The sequence below is a fragment of the Xiphophorus hellerii genome, chromosome 18 (assembly GCF_003331165.1).
Source record: "Xiphophorus hellerii strain 12219 chromosome 18, Xiphophorus_hellerii-4.1, whole genome shotgun sequence".
Classification (NCBI taxonomy): domain Eukaryota; kingdom Metazoa; phylum Chordata; class Actinopteri; order Cyprinodontiformes; family Poeciliidae; genus Xiphophorus; species Xiphophorus hellerii.
The window spans coordinates 4843221-4857607 of record NC_045689.1 but is presented as its reverse complement, the minus strand read 5'-3'; the positions used below and the strand labels follow the sequence as shown (position 1 = coordinate 4857607).

At 37.3% G+C, this 14387-nt stretch overlaps 1 protein-coding gene across 2 annotated transcripts in view; it reads right to left on the bottom strand.

Moving 5' to 3' along the window:
* LOC116737678 (serine/threonine-protein kinase PAK 4-like) overlaps positions 1-14387 on the bottom strand; it is a 40660-nt gene that overhangs the window by 13576 nt on the left and 12697 nt on the right. For both annotated transcript variants that reach the window (XM_032591026.1, XM_032591027.1), the window contains exons 2-6: positions 4920-5150; positions 3717-3910; positions 2694-2883; positions 2254-2487; positions 668-1120 (exon numbers count right to left, since the gene is read on the bottom strand). In XM_032591026.1, coding sequence (XP_032446917.1) covers positions 668-1120; positions 2254-2487; positions 2694-2883; positions 3717-3910; positions 4920-5120 — 1272 coding nt within the window. In that variant the 5' untranslated portion in view covers positions 5121-5150. The remainder of the gene's footprint in view (positions 1-667; positions 1121-2253; positions 2488-2693; positions 2884-3716; positions 3911-4919; positions 5151-14387) is intronic.

Sequence of the window (14387 nt, the reverse complement as noted above, 5' to 3'; positions counted from 1 at the left end):
AAAATCTTACCAAGTATTTTTGGTCTAGTTTCTAGTGCAAACACCTTAGTACACTTGAAATAAGACAAAACTCACTTACAAGTAACTTTTCAGCAAGATGCAGAAGCTTGTCAATAGTTAATAATTCCTTAATATTGATTCAATCAATGAAGTTTATTTGTACAACACATTTCACCAACAAGGCAGTTCAAAGTGCTTTGCATCATAAAAACAAAAAAATACAAAGTCATCAACAATTGAAACCTTACATTTTGCCAAGTGTAAAAAGTACTAACATTTAAAACAGTACTAGTTTCACTATAGCATGGAAAAAAATCTCATAAGTGAAATAATCTCCCAGCAGAACTAGAACTTTTTCATCAATATTAAGAAATTATTGACTTAAAACAAGCTCCTATATCTTGCAAAAAAGTTACTTTTTAGTTAATTTTGTCTTATTTCAAGTGTACTAAGATATTTAAACTAGAAACTAGACAAAAATACTTTGCCAGATTTTGTGTTTTGCAGTGTGGATTAATTTTCCTAAACTGTGAAACTGTTGACTTGTTTTGGTTTTGCAGCAGACTTTGTTGGAATGTTTACAGCTTTTCTGAAAACGCTCTGTTTCAGCCACAGTCCACGTCCAGGAGGGGTCAGAGGTCAAAGCGGCCGGCAGTTAAAGCAGTACCTCGTTGAAGAGAAGTTCCCTGCGCTGCTGCTTCCTCAGGTCCATCTTCTTCACGGCCACCAGCTTCCCCGTCGTCTTCACCGTTGCGATGCACACGATTCCCGTGGATCCCTCGCCGATCTTGATGTAGTGGTCCAGGTAGGTCCGCGGGTCGCCGGGGTCCACCACCAGCTGCAGTGCCGCTCTGAACTGCTCATGGGAAACCCTCTGTGGCTCCCGCTGAGGGGAGCGGCCCTGCGGCGCCGCGCCCGACCCCGGGGCCGCCGCGGGCACGGGGGGCCGCGGGGCCGGCACGTTGGGGTGGGGAGTGTGCGGCAGCTGGGAGGAGTCCGGGGTCAGGATGGGGTGGGATGCGTGGTGGGAATGAGGGAGGCTGACTGGGGGCTTGGAGGAATCCCGGGCGGAGCTGCTGGTGGGCCCGTTCTGGGGGGAAGACTCATGGTGACGCACCACCTGGACAGTAGAGACGAAAAACAGCAGAAAATCCCAAATTTACAAAATGAAAAGGTGACATAAACACCAACTCTGACAGATCATCGGTAGGGCAGGTGTTTAAATTAGCTAATGAGCCACTGCTGAGTTAGCTTAGCTAATAGTAGCAGTAGCTAATCTACCACAACAATCACTTATTAATAATCGCAAAATAAACATCAATCCTAAAAACATAAAACTGTAAAAGACTGAATGTAGTGGGAAATGTTTGAGTGTTTTCTGGTGTTGAATCCTGAAAGTTTTTGTCAGTTGCTATGGCAACTAATCTGTGTGTAGTGTAGATGACACAAACAGCGAGAAAAAAAAAAACTGGTTTTAGTTGTTCCTCAAAGATTTTTCTGCGTTATTTTTCCCTTTGCACTGAATTAATAATATCTTCATCTCCATGTTTTGTTTGAGCAATTCTACCGCGAAAACAAAACACTAATTTAACAAAAACTTCCATAATTTCAATAACATTGTATAAAGTATAAATTATAATCCAAACTTTATTTAAAATACACAGATCAATAGGTCCTTGAGCCATTAGGAATAAAAAATATTGTGTACATTGAAACAATTAAAACATGCTGAGGTAAATTATCTTTCTGTTCAAATTAAACACAAAATACAAAGAATGTTACAAAAAAATTCTCGAAAAATTATCAGTTTTTTTTGCATTTAGTAAATAGAAATAATGTTGGTGATTCTAACCAAACTGATTCAAAACTAGATGTAACAAGAAAAGTTTAGTCTGATTTAACTTTAGACAGCCAGAAAAAAATGTCTGACTTTTTACGAGGTGTATGAAAATATCTGGTTTCAATTGTAAATAACGTTTTCCAAATTTATGCCTTTAATCAAACATTAGCTTGAACTTTAATACCAAACTGTGCAGTTTGAATATGAAGAACTTTAAAGGACTTTATACAGAAATCAAAAACTTTCCAGACCTTGAAAACATCTAATTGAAATTCAAGCATTTTCCAGGATGTCAAGCAGCCACACAAAAAAACTGCGGTAAATACCGGATTCTGATAAATACCGGATCTAGAGGAGGAAATACTTCACTGAACTATCCAGCAGTAGCTTCGATAAACTCGGTCGACTCCTACCTGTCCCGTCGGACTGCGTCCTCCGTCGCTGTCCGTTCTCGGGTACGTGTTGAACGGCCGCGTGTTCTGCTGGGCCGTCTTCATCACGCCTTCGGTCACCGGCAGGTTGGGCGTTCGGATGTTGGGTCCCGACAGCGGCCTCTTGTCCCTCGGAGACGTGGGGCTGCCGTCACGCGCCGCATAGCTGGACTTGGGCCGGTGGTCGCTGGCTTGGTCCCGGCGGATCACCTGCTCCTGAAAAACGGAGAGGTTGATAAAAATACAACAGGCTGGTTCTTAGCTACATTTAATTGTATATAAAGGAAGAAAAATCTGCAGATTCAAAAGCTGAGATGCACTGATCAGAATTTAACCGGCTGCAGAGGTTGGCAGAGAATCCAAAAACTGTACTGTAAGTTTTACTTTAAAAGTGAGTGAATCATTTGGGTCTTGGTTGGTACCTGGTCCCGGTCCCGGGGGTCTCTGCGAGGCTGCTGTCCCGAGCCGGACCGCTCCCTGTAGGCCCTGCTGGGCTCCTGGCCCCTCGGCTGCTGCTGGGGCCGGCCCTGCCCGCCCTCGTCCCTGGGCTGGACGCCACGCTGCCCGTGCTGCGGGTCCCCTCCGCCCGGGTAGTCCTGCCTCAGTCTGTCCCTGAGAGCCGCAAACATGCAGTTAGCAACACCAATTAATCAGTTATTTTCTAATCAATTCATCTAATTTTTGGTTTTCCCACCAACACACTTTGTGAGTTTCCATAGTGCAGAGTGATGGCACCTCGTTCAGGGCGGCCATTTTGTTTGACAGCTTCTATTTATTTGAACTCTGAATTCAAGTCAACTCTAGTATCCAAAAACTGTGCTGCAGCACAAGCAAAACTACTTCAACATGTTTTTACTCAAGTAAAAAATAGCAAGAAATTACGCAAGAGTAAAAAAGTACTTGGTAAAAAGTCTACTGAAGTACTGAGTGACTGATCAAATTATCAATCATTTAATATTTAAAAATTACATCATCAGATGGACCAAAATATAAAGTGGGAATTTTGGCATTTTAAGAACCAAAATGATAATAATTTATATAAATAGCAAAAAAATAACAAAATCAGGCAAAATAATTTTTCCCAAATCAGTTCCTTTCAGTAAAAAACTTATGAAACTTGAACAGAAACTGCAGGTGTGTGTCTGAGTCTGGTGGATTTCTGGTTAAAACATGTTTTGGTAGAAAATCCAGAAATTTTACTGAATTAAGAGTAGAGACACTTCATAATAAATTTACTCAAAGTACAGCATGGTAAAAATACTCCTAAAAGTAAACTTTTTTCAAAAAAGTTACTCAAATCTAATTGAGTAAATGTCATAGACAGACTTACAAAAACTCTCATCCTGGTTGTTAGAAAGGCTGATTGAGATAAAAGCCACTTTTTGAAAATGTTTTTATTTTCTGTTTGTATTTTGTGTTTTAGAAAAGAAAGTTACTTTTCCTACCTGTCTGGGTGGTGCCTGTGTCGGGGGTCGCCGTTCTCCTGCTCTCCACCTGCGGAGCTGGAATCCCTGCGGGGCTGAGTGGGGGGGCTGCCTCGCCGCAGGGAGTTCGATCGAGTTACGGACATGGTGTCGAACTCGTCCAGCAGCCACGTTAAAGAGCCGTCTGCTCCCACCTTCGTGCCTCGTACGATCGTCTGGCGTTTACAGGACAGAAAAGTGCATTTTTTAAATCTAAAGCATGGAAAGGATCCAGTCATTTTCAAAGTCTTCTCTCCATAAAATCAGAGCGCTGCTATCCTGCATAGTTAGGCACTCTTTAAATTTAAATAAATGCTTGGGCAATATATTCTTCACTGAGTTTTCCCATGGTAAAATTCAAGCACATTTCAAGCATTTTCAAGGTAACTTTTAAAAACATCACACTTTGGAGTTAAATCAATAACACTAAAAAAAAAGACAGTTTCAAGTCCCCATTATATGATGTCATTTATTATATTATCACAATATATTGTGATAGTATTCTGCATTCTATAGCAGGGACAACGTAAACAATAATATAACAAAAGTTAAGTAAATGTTGACCAGACTGGTCTGAAAAAGTTACAAAAAATTCTCTAAAAATGTTCATGCTGAGCGTTCTGGCATTTAGCAAATATAAATAATTTGGGTTATTCCAACTAAAATAAAATCTACAAACATTGGTTTTATTTAACTTCAGACAGAAATTTTTTTTTATGTCTTTTAATTATCTGTAAATATCTAGTTTCAATTGTAAGTAACGTTTTCAAATCTAGGATTTCACTCAAATGTTAGTTTGCACTTTATTACAAAACTGTCCAGTTTGAATATCAAGCACGTTTCAAACCTTGAAATCACCTAATGAAATTCAAGAATTTTCAAACATTTCAAGCACCTGTATGAACTCCGTCTTCAAAAGTGATCAAAACTCCACCAAGATTCACATTTAAACACTGAAATGAGTAAAATTACAGTTAAAAGTTAACCTTTATGCAGACGACATAGTTCTTTATTTGACTGATGCTACTTTAGGAGCTTTAAGAAACCTTCCAGCAGTTGGAAGCTACTCAAGTTCTTCATTTCGTTGAAGATTTCGACCAAAAATATTCCTCCACACTGGAAGGGAAGAAGCCTTTTGAGTGAAACATCTTCGAGACACGACAGAAAACGGGTGTTTCCTCTCACCTTTCGCGGTTCTACGGTAGTGATGACCGTCACATCGATGAAAGGCTTTGGCCTCTTGGCCGTGTCTTCGATGAGGGACTGCCATTGGCGCGGCAACCCCACGAACTTCTGCTCCTGCTCGTCAAAGTCCGTGTGGACACGATGCTCAAAGTTGGACGGAGCAGAGATCTGGATTCGAGACTTCTTCTTTTTGGCAAACATGGTGGCAACGGCTGCAAGCTAGCATCAGATCTGCAGAGAGGAAGAAGAGAAGGCGGCAATGTGATTAGCAAATAAATACAAAAGAAAAACCTTAGTGCACCAGCACAATAAAACTGCAATCCACACATTTTATTGCATTAATATCTCATATGCTTGCACATTTCAACCCAAGGACTAATAGGCCGGATGGTGGCATTTATCTAGCTCTGACCTTTAGCTAAAGGTCATCATCAGGCACAAACAAAACTTGAACCCAATATTGATGACAAGACATAAGCTCCAAGCATTTCCTGAAGGGGAGAACAGTTTGAGGAGACGGAGACTCATCTTTAAAAGGTCACTTCCTGAACATTAACAGCAGCTTTTATAACCCAGAGGAGAAAGTTAACACGTTTCAGCTGAGAGCTGTACCAGCATCACAAGTCAAGCCATACAAGAGACAGAGAAATGAAAGCAACAAAGAACAAAACAGAAAATGAAAACAATGAACTGCAAGCTGAGTGAAAATGAGGGGAAAAGCAGCCAGCATCCAGAGGGCATTGAAGGACAGTTTTGTTTCCAGAGACTTTATAATTCATTTTGTTTGCTGTTTCTGCTTTAAATCTACAGTTTATCTTTGAGAATGTGTTCTTGCATTATTATTATTACATGATATTGCTTGAAAATGGTCTCAAAACAACAATATTATCATTTGATTAATGTTGCGATAATGATACAGTCAGAACCAGAAGTTTACATAGACATTTTCTTCACCATCTACAGTTAAATAAGATCAAAGTTCTCTTATTTTAGGTCCATTAGAAACACCAAAATAACTTGCGGTAATTTTGCTAAATGCCAGAATAATGAAAGAAAAAATTAAGGCTTTATATATGGCTGAAAAATGATCACAATGTGAGCATTTCATATCAGTCAATATCCAGAATGGAATGGTTTTTGTTTTAAATATACTACAAAATAGTGTTATTGGTAGAGAAGAAACAGATGCTAGGCTACCAGCTAGCTCATTAAATTGGTTACTATCCATTTGGATTTTGGGAAATGAAGGAATTTGACATGATAAATGTTGGAAATCAGTACGTTCCTCTATGAAACCACACACAGAATCATAACATACACCTGAATATGTGGGAGCAGCTTCGTGTTTTCACCTACGAGCCTCATAACTGTCTAAAAATAAAAATAGATCTGGGTGGAGTGGAAGGAGAATATCAGCGCAACTGAAGAGGAAATTGTGGATAAAAGAGGAAAGATCATGTCAACAGTTTAGCAGCATTTTGATTACTTAAATATAATACAATAAGTATGGATAGAGTGAAATCAAAAGCTTATATTTTGACACATTTTTCAGCATTAAATGACAGACAACAAAAAAAGCTCAAACTCAGTTCTAGCATGAAAATCAAGCGCAAGTTGTTGATAGAAAGGCCAGAAGAATAATTAGGTTTTTAAATGTGTGTTTGCTAGCTGGTGAAATTGGGTCACCAGCTGATTAATCGTTGCTGACCTAATATTTTTTTTTTGCCTGCTGAGCAGCAGTAATCTCCTACTACTGAGAAACATCTACAAGGACAAGTGCACTGCAAAAACGCAAACTCTTACTAAGTAGTGTTGGTCTAGTTTCTAGTGCAAATATCTTAACTTACAAGTAACGTTTTAGAAAGCTATAAGAGCTTGATTTAAGCCAATAAAGCCTTAATATTGATTTTAAAAAGTATTTATTCTACTGGCAGATTATTTTAATTAAAACAAGACATTGTCATATGTTGTAAGTGAAATATTCTGCAAATGGAACAGGAACTTTTTCAGGAGTTTTAAGGTATTATTGACTTAGAACAAACTCCTATTTCTTGCTGAAAAGTTACTTGTCTTTGTCTAAGATATTTGTTCTAACTGGACAAAAATACTTGGTAAGATTTTGTGTTTTTGCAGTGTGGGACATCGGACATCCCCTGAAAACCAGAGGCTGTTGTGGTTTGACTACATGAAAACCTGCAGGTTGAAGAGAAAACACTCCCAGTAATAAAACAGAGTCCTGCTGGTTAGCAGCATGCTAAACCGCTAAGGGGGATTTTTCATTTTCATCCAGCAAATTTTTCTGTTATAAACAAATAAACAGCGCCGAACCTTCAAGCGCTGCTTAAATAATAAAAACAGACAAGAAGAAGAAAAAAAAGATGCAGGGATTGTGGGACAGAATGAGGGAGAGCTGGGTGGGAGCGCCGACTCGGGCGATTAGGGTGGATCATAAGCCAGAGGCTGTGAGTCATGCTGCTGGCCCAGGCAGTCTGCAGAGTTACGACAGACCTTCACAGCAGGGATGTTTGATGTGAAGAGAGACCCACCCAGAAACAGAAACAGAAATGAAAAAAAAAAACGACTCAGTCGCTACCAATGTAGCACTGGAGCCGCAGCAACATCCCAGCATTTCAAACAGCAGAGCGAGACAAGATACTGGAAATATTTACCAGAGAGCCGTCTATGTATGGAGTCTAAATTAGAGTTAGTCAATGTAAACTTAATATTTTGTGGCATTTAAGAAATAAAAATGTGTTTACAGCCAGGCCTGTCACGATCAGCGGTTGGTAGATTACCCAAAAATTTGTCTCAAGTAGCACATCTTTACTCAAGAGTGAAAAAGTATTTGGTAAAAAAATAAATTAAAAAAATCAACTCAAGTTTTGAGTAAGTGATCAAATTATCAATCATGTAATGTTTAAAAATTACATCATGGAATGGACAAAAATAGAAAGTTAAGAGGATTTTTTGGTATTTTAACAACCAAAATGACAATAATTCATACAATAAATAAAATCAGGCAAAAAAATTTTTCTAAAATCAGTTTCTTTCAATAAAAAACTTCTAAAACTAACAGAAACTACAGCTGTGTGTGGTGAACTTTTGGTTAAAACATGTTTACAGATATTTAATTCCTTATACTTGTTGTTTCGATTATAAGTGTTTTTTTTATTTCTTTTACTTATTGTTTGGGCTGTCATGTTATCTGTTTTTTACAAACGGTTTGAAAACAATATTATCGTTTATCGCAAAAATTACTGGGACAATTTATCATCTAGCAATAATTGTCATTGTGCCAGTCATTTCAATATATATATTTACCTACTGTTGACTATGTAAAAGCGTCTCCATTGCTGACATTTAGGGCTCAAACAATTAATCGGATTGAAATAATAGTCAACTAATGGTAATAATTAATCATTAACTGAAATATCTAGAATAAAAACACCAGATAATTATGAAATACTTCTTAAAGTAAAGCGCTGCTTCATCCATAACATCAGGGAAAGTTTCTGACGCTCATGAATCATTCTGACATTTTCATATTTACAGGCTGGGAGTAAAAGAACATTTGGCTCTGAAACTCTGAGTTTTATCCTTCATCTGGTTCCAAATCACTGTGGGCGAAAAACAAGGTTTTACTGCAGCCCTGAGGAGCCAAGAAATCATAAGATGTGATGCAAGGCGAGAAAAATGACAGACAGGAAGCAGATCACAGCGCAGCGGTTCAATGAAGCAGCTTTTTATGGGCTGATTCTGATTAATGGAAACCAAGCAGGCTGTTGATGAATATTTAGAATCCAAAACAAGAAAATAAAATATTTAGATTGAAATTCGTCAACATTTTCTAACAATGAATACACCTGAAAATGTTTCAGGAATTTTTTCTTTTAACTGAAAACTGTGGTGGCGATCTACTATTGAAAAATCACTTCATCTTTGTTCACAAGTCATTTCTTCCAAGTCCAAGTTAAGTAAACAAACATTTTCTGATAATCTAGCTCCACCTTAACCCAGCATCGCTTTGGATTAGGAATCCAAACATCTTGGGTCTATGTCATTACAAAAACAATAAAAAAGTATTATCTTTTAATTTTCATAAACATGTACAAGCTACTAAATTCTGGTTTATATAATATCAAAAATTTCTCATCATGTGTTCAGAATAAGGTATAAATTACAACACAATGAGTTAGTCACAGCGTAGCAAGTAAGAAGTGCTGAATTTATGAGGCAACGGAACAGGAAGTGCTTTTATTTTGACATTTCCAGCAGGCAGTGTCCCTAATGTAGCAGCTAGCTTAGCAGTGAGAGAATTGTGAGGCAAGTTGTGTTTATTTTTTTCTGAAGTGACTCAAACTTATTTAAGGCAGCATTCAGAGTCGGTTTTTGATATGTCCCATATGGGCAGTTGCCCAGGGTGGCATTATGAAGGAGGGCGTGCAGCTAATGGAGAGTTGAAGCCCCTTTCACAGTAAAGCATGGACAGCAGGTACAGTTTAAAGCTCACATACCGGCTTCTTTTCAGTTGAAAGTTTTCAAGAAAAAAATTTTATTAAATAAAATCTTAGAAGTTTTTCACTTTTGTAAATTTTCTGAGTTGCATTTTTGACTTAAAACTCCAAGTTTTTCCTAGAATTTTTCTGGGATTAATCTCAAAATTTTTAGTGCTATTTTTGGGAAACTTTTGTTTTTGTATCTAGAATGGCCTTAATATGGCGTCATACTTTTCTCTAAAAACCAATAATAGTAAAAATATAAAACCTTGTACATATCCACCCGTTGCATTCCTCTGTCATTTTCTGAGTTTTCCCATTCCTGTGTTGGTTTCCCGCCCTCCTCCCAGAGCGAACCGGTCCCTCGCAGTCTGTCCGTCCATGCCTGGCTGAACAGTGAGAAAGCCTGTCTGCTCTGTGGACCGAACCGGACTGATGAGTTCTGGACAGAGCCGCTGTCTTCTGGCCTGATTCTAGTATTGTGAGTGGGTGGTCTGCACTGTAAAAGATGCCAGTTTGAGTGAATAATGATACAAGTTGAACTGAAGCCAGCTGCGACTATATGAAGAGATTTAGACTGTAAGCATATGGACAAAATATGCTGCGGATTTCTTTTTCTTCATAAAGTTGGCAAGAGAGTAATAATATATTCAGTTTAAACAGACGAGATGATGCATATTATTGGATTCAGAGGAACAGAGAATAATTTAGGGTTGAAACTGTTAATCATGATTAATCGATTGATGAAATAATCATCAACTAATTTAGTAATTGATTAATCATTAACTGAAATATACAGAGTAAAAAAAAACACGTCTAGTTTCTATAACAACATATTTGGAGGAATTATCAAGCCACACATTTTGCATTTAAAATAAAACACCTCTGTGAATATATTTTAAGCTAAAACTCCTCAGTTTTAGCTTCACCTGGTTCAAGGAATGCTGTTATTGCCTTTTAAGCCATAAAATGTTTAAAAAGGAATTGAATTTTGTTTATATTCATTTAAAAATATTGCTATTATTGTATAAAAGTGGCTTACGCGGTTAAATGAAAAATATGTAGGATGTGTGATTTGTCTTTGAACAATTGAGTAATTGTCAGAAAAACTGACGGAATAATCAATTGCTAAAATAATGGTTAGTTGTAGCCATAGAGCAATTCTTAGGAAAAATAGGTTTGTGTATTTTCATCAACAAAATCAAGGTTTCACAGATCAAACTCTGCGTTAAGCCTGTGTTGAATGTAGAGTCATTCAGCTCAGATTTGATCTGTTTATATTGACATTTTCAAGCTTCACTAAAGGTCCTTCACCCAAAAACGCATTAAATTACTAGACTCAAAAATAACTGATTCAATGCATTGTTTATCTTGTATAACAAAACATTTTGGTCACAATCCAGTTCGATTCAGGATAAGGCTGAAAGGATTAATCGGATTAACTGCAATGAATTGATGATTAAATTTATAGTGAACTAATTTAATAATCGATTAACTGAGTATAGAGATTTGGGGAAAAAAGTCCAATCACTGAAAAAACTTCACAATCAGAGCAGTAATTAAGCCAAAACTGTACATAAAATATATGCATTTTGCATACAAGACTGTAAATGTATTTCACCCACAGCTCAAGTGGCAGTTTTAGCTCCACCTGATTCAAAATCTGTTAAAAATAAAGAAATCTGTTAAGCACCTTTTGTCATTCAATTATTAACTGGTTAATCCAAAAATAATAACAGATCAGTCCTAGACTGCAGTGATGCCAAGTCCAGCAGAAAAGGCAGAGCTTTTCACATGAAGTATATTTTTAGCTGTGGATACATCCTTTGCATTCACTAAAGAAATGCTTTTATTGCATTTAAGGCAATAAAATCTTGATTTCTTATTTAGAAAAGGAACTGAATTCTTTACTTGTATGGTTTTATGCGTTTCTGGAATTGACAAAATGCTCACATGGTTAAATGAAAAATCTGCAGAATGTGCCAATTATTTAATTAATCACCAGAATAAATATTAGTTGCAGCCTTAATTCAAAAATACTTTATTAATCGCAGAGGGAAACTAAATGTAACTCATACAATTTTCCACCACCAGTTCTTCTCCAACAAATAAAATAGTGTTTGACCTGATGAACCCTGCTTCTCTTGAAATCTAAAATCATCTCCCTTGTTTTGTTCACATCCAAGATAAGACGACTGTTTCCACACCAGGCCTCGTTTCACCGGGACAGATTATTGCTGTGGCACCACATGTGGACCCACAAACACCAGGCGTCCACACCAACGCAGACAGAAACAGAAAATAAAAACACATCTTCTATCAAACGCCCACACAGGAAAATACGGAGTTATTCCCACCAAACATGGTTAATCCGCTTTAATCCAACTCCGGTCCGTTTGTCTAGAAACTCCAGTCTGTTTGTATGATACAGACCAAAATAAATGAATACTGGTCCACCTACAAACCTTGGTGCCGGTTCGGTACAAGTGAACTTTGGTGCAGTTTGAATGCATATATGAACACCAAACACACCAGATACCGTTCCCAAAACAGGAAGTGAACTACAGAGCAGGGCATTCTGGGTAAATACAACCAAAACAAATGAATTAAGCTAAAGCTAGCAGCAGAAATGGCTTGATGTCTTTAGTCAAAGACAAAAGAGAAACCCCTAAAATCTGATGCAACTCCATTTTCGTTTCCATTTTGTGAAAAATTGTATTGCGGTCAGCAGCTGTTTCCATTACAAATGTGGGCAAAACTTTGTCAATATGTTGAAAAATCACAATTTCACAAATGCTGTGTTTCCATTAAATAAAAAACGTAATTAAAATCACACGTCGGTAAGTTTGTTCACGCGTTAAGTCATAAAAAAAAACACTCTGCGCCATCGTCCTCCTACCACTTCCTGTTTTGTTCCTCATGGTTTCTTCCAGTGGCAACATCTGGTGTTTGATCATGTGACTCGTGTGATGCGAAAAAAGTGTTTCCGTTGCTGTTTTGCAAAACATACCAATTTTAATACAACTAAAAATAACCAGACTTATCCTAGCAACAAAACTATCAAAAAATGATTTTTACAAAATAAAGCAAATTTATTTTCAAAATGTCAAACTGCGCAATTATGTGGTGAATGGACACATAGCTAAAGTCTTCTTCAGAGGTTGTCATGTTTTGTTCAGTGGTTCTTGGTGCAGCGCCCCCACAGGTGAGGAGGAGAACAGTTTCAAACGGGTTTGGTTGGTAAAAAAAACTGAAAATGTTGCCACTTTGATCCCCAAACGAACCGAGTGTACCGGATTATTATGTGTGAAAACAGCCTAATAAGGTACTGATACCTGAACTGATGCACAGCTGGCTGTCAGCTCACCTTGCTACAAACAAGCAGGAGGGCTTATTTAAAGTCAAATGTCTCTCCTTCTGACCATATAGTTAAAAACTCTTAAAACCACAGGAATTGTGGTTCTAAATTAATTAAAATGAGGCACGAGCTGGAACAGGAAGTGAGGTAAACGGTGCAACCATGAGGCCTCACACAACTCACAAAATTATCGAAATCTATGCCATAATCTCTGTGTTGAAGCAAAATAATCCATTTATCATAGATAATGGTGCTGAAGTTAGTAAATACAACCTGAATCCCAACTTTAATGAGTTTAATCCAATGCAAATACCGTTTTGCATGTCAAACATTTGAAATTTAATAAAATAGCTTTTTACATACTGACCATAATGACAGCAGACCACAGAATTGAGATAATCAACTTCCTCTGAATGACTGGGAACCTGCCACAGAAAGTGGCAGAATCTATAAACCCACCAGCCAAAAATCAACAATTTCTCACGTTTTAGCTCGAGGTAGCAGCTCTTTAACAGGACAGGACCATTTTGGCTTTACAGTTATTCACCATAAGGCTGCATTCAGGCTGCCCTTATTGTTGCGATGCTCTAATATTAGCTCACTGCTGCTGATAATTCATAGGTTGTTCCCTCACTGCAGCAGACGCAGGATTTCCAGATTTATAAAGGCCTGCAAAGACTTACAGTTCACAAAACTCTTTATACAATTAATCTGACGAAATCTGCTGTGAGTTGACGTTATAAAAACTAGAGGTGAGCGATATGGACTTAAAATTTTATTGCATTATTGTGTAGTACTATTGTGACAACTATGAAGGTGACAATAAGAACTATTTATAACTATGTTTTTAGGAAACTGTAAAGCTGTGACTGTGTGTCACATCAATTATAGCTTCACAAACACAAATACTGCTCTTTAAAAACATTTATATTTGTATGGCCTCCAGTCACATAAGAAGGTGTGATTTATGACACTAAAATGCACAAATTCAGTGCATTTAGTCATATTTTCAAATGTACCGATGCACCTTTATTGAACAAAATGGAGAAAAATAGTAAAAATCTTGACAATTTGAGGTTTCTTTAAACAGTAATTGGAATTTATGACAACAAATCAAAATATTATCTTGATAAGAATTTTATCACAATAAATTATAAACAATACGATTAATTCCCACCCCTATTATGAACTAACTTTAATAACTGTAAATAATAATTAACCTGATAACTGTTTAATCATTTAAAATGCCACATTTTAAATGATTAAACTTTTTTATTTTTTAAGCTGGTAACAAGCAGTGAGTGGTACTGTGTTTAACAGACGTTAATTACTTTATTAATGCTGATTAAAAATAGAATTTATTCCTCCAGGTTACAACTGAAAGCACAAAAACAAAAAGGCAGCAGCAGCTCTATCTTATCTGTAAATGCCTGAAACTTTAATTTATCTACATTTTCCCCTTTTATTCATTAAAACTCCGGTTAAAAGTGCAAACATCGCCATCCTCCCCCTCTCTGCTCAGCTCCATGTGTCACTAACACTTGTGCAAATAAAGACAGATGACTGTGACGGTGGAGTCCAACAGCTGTCTCCACAGTCAGCAACAGGTCTGAA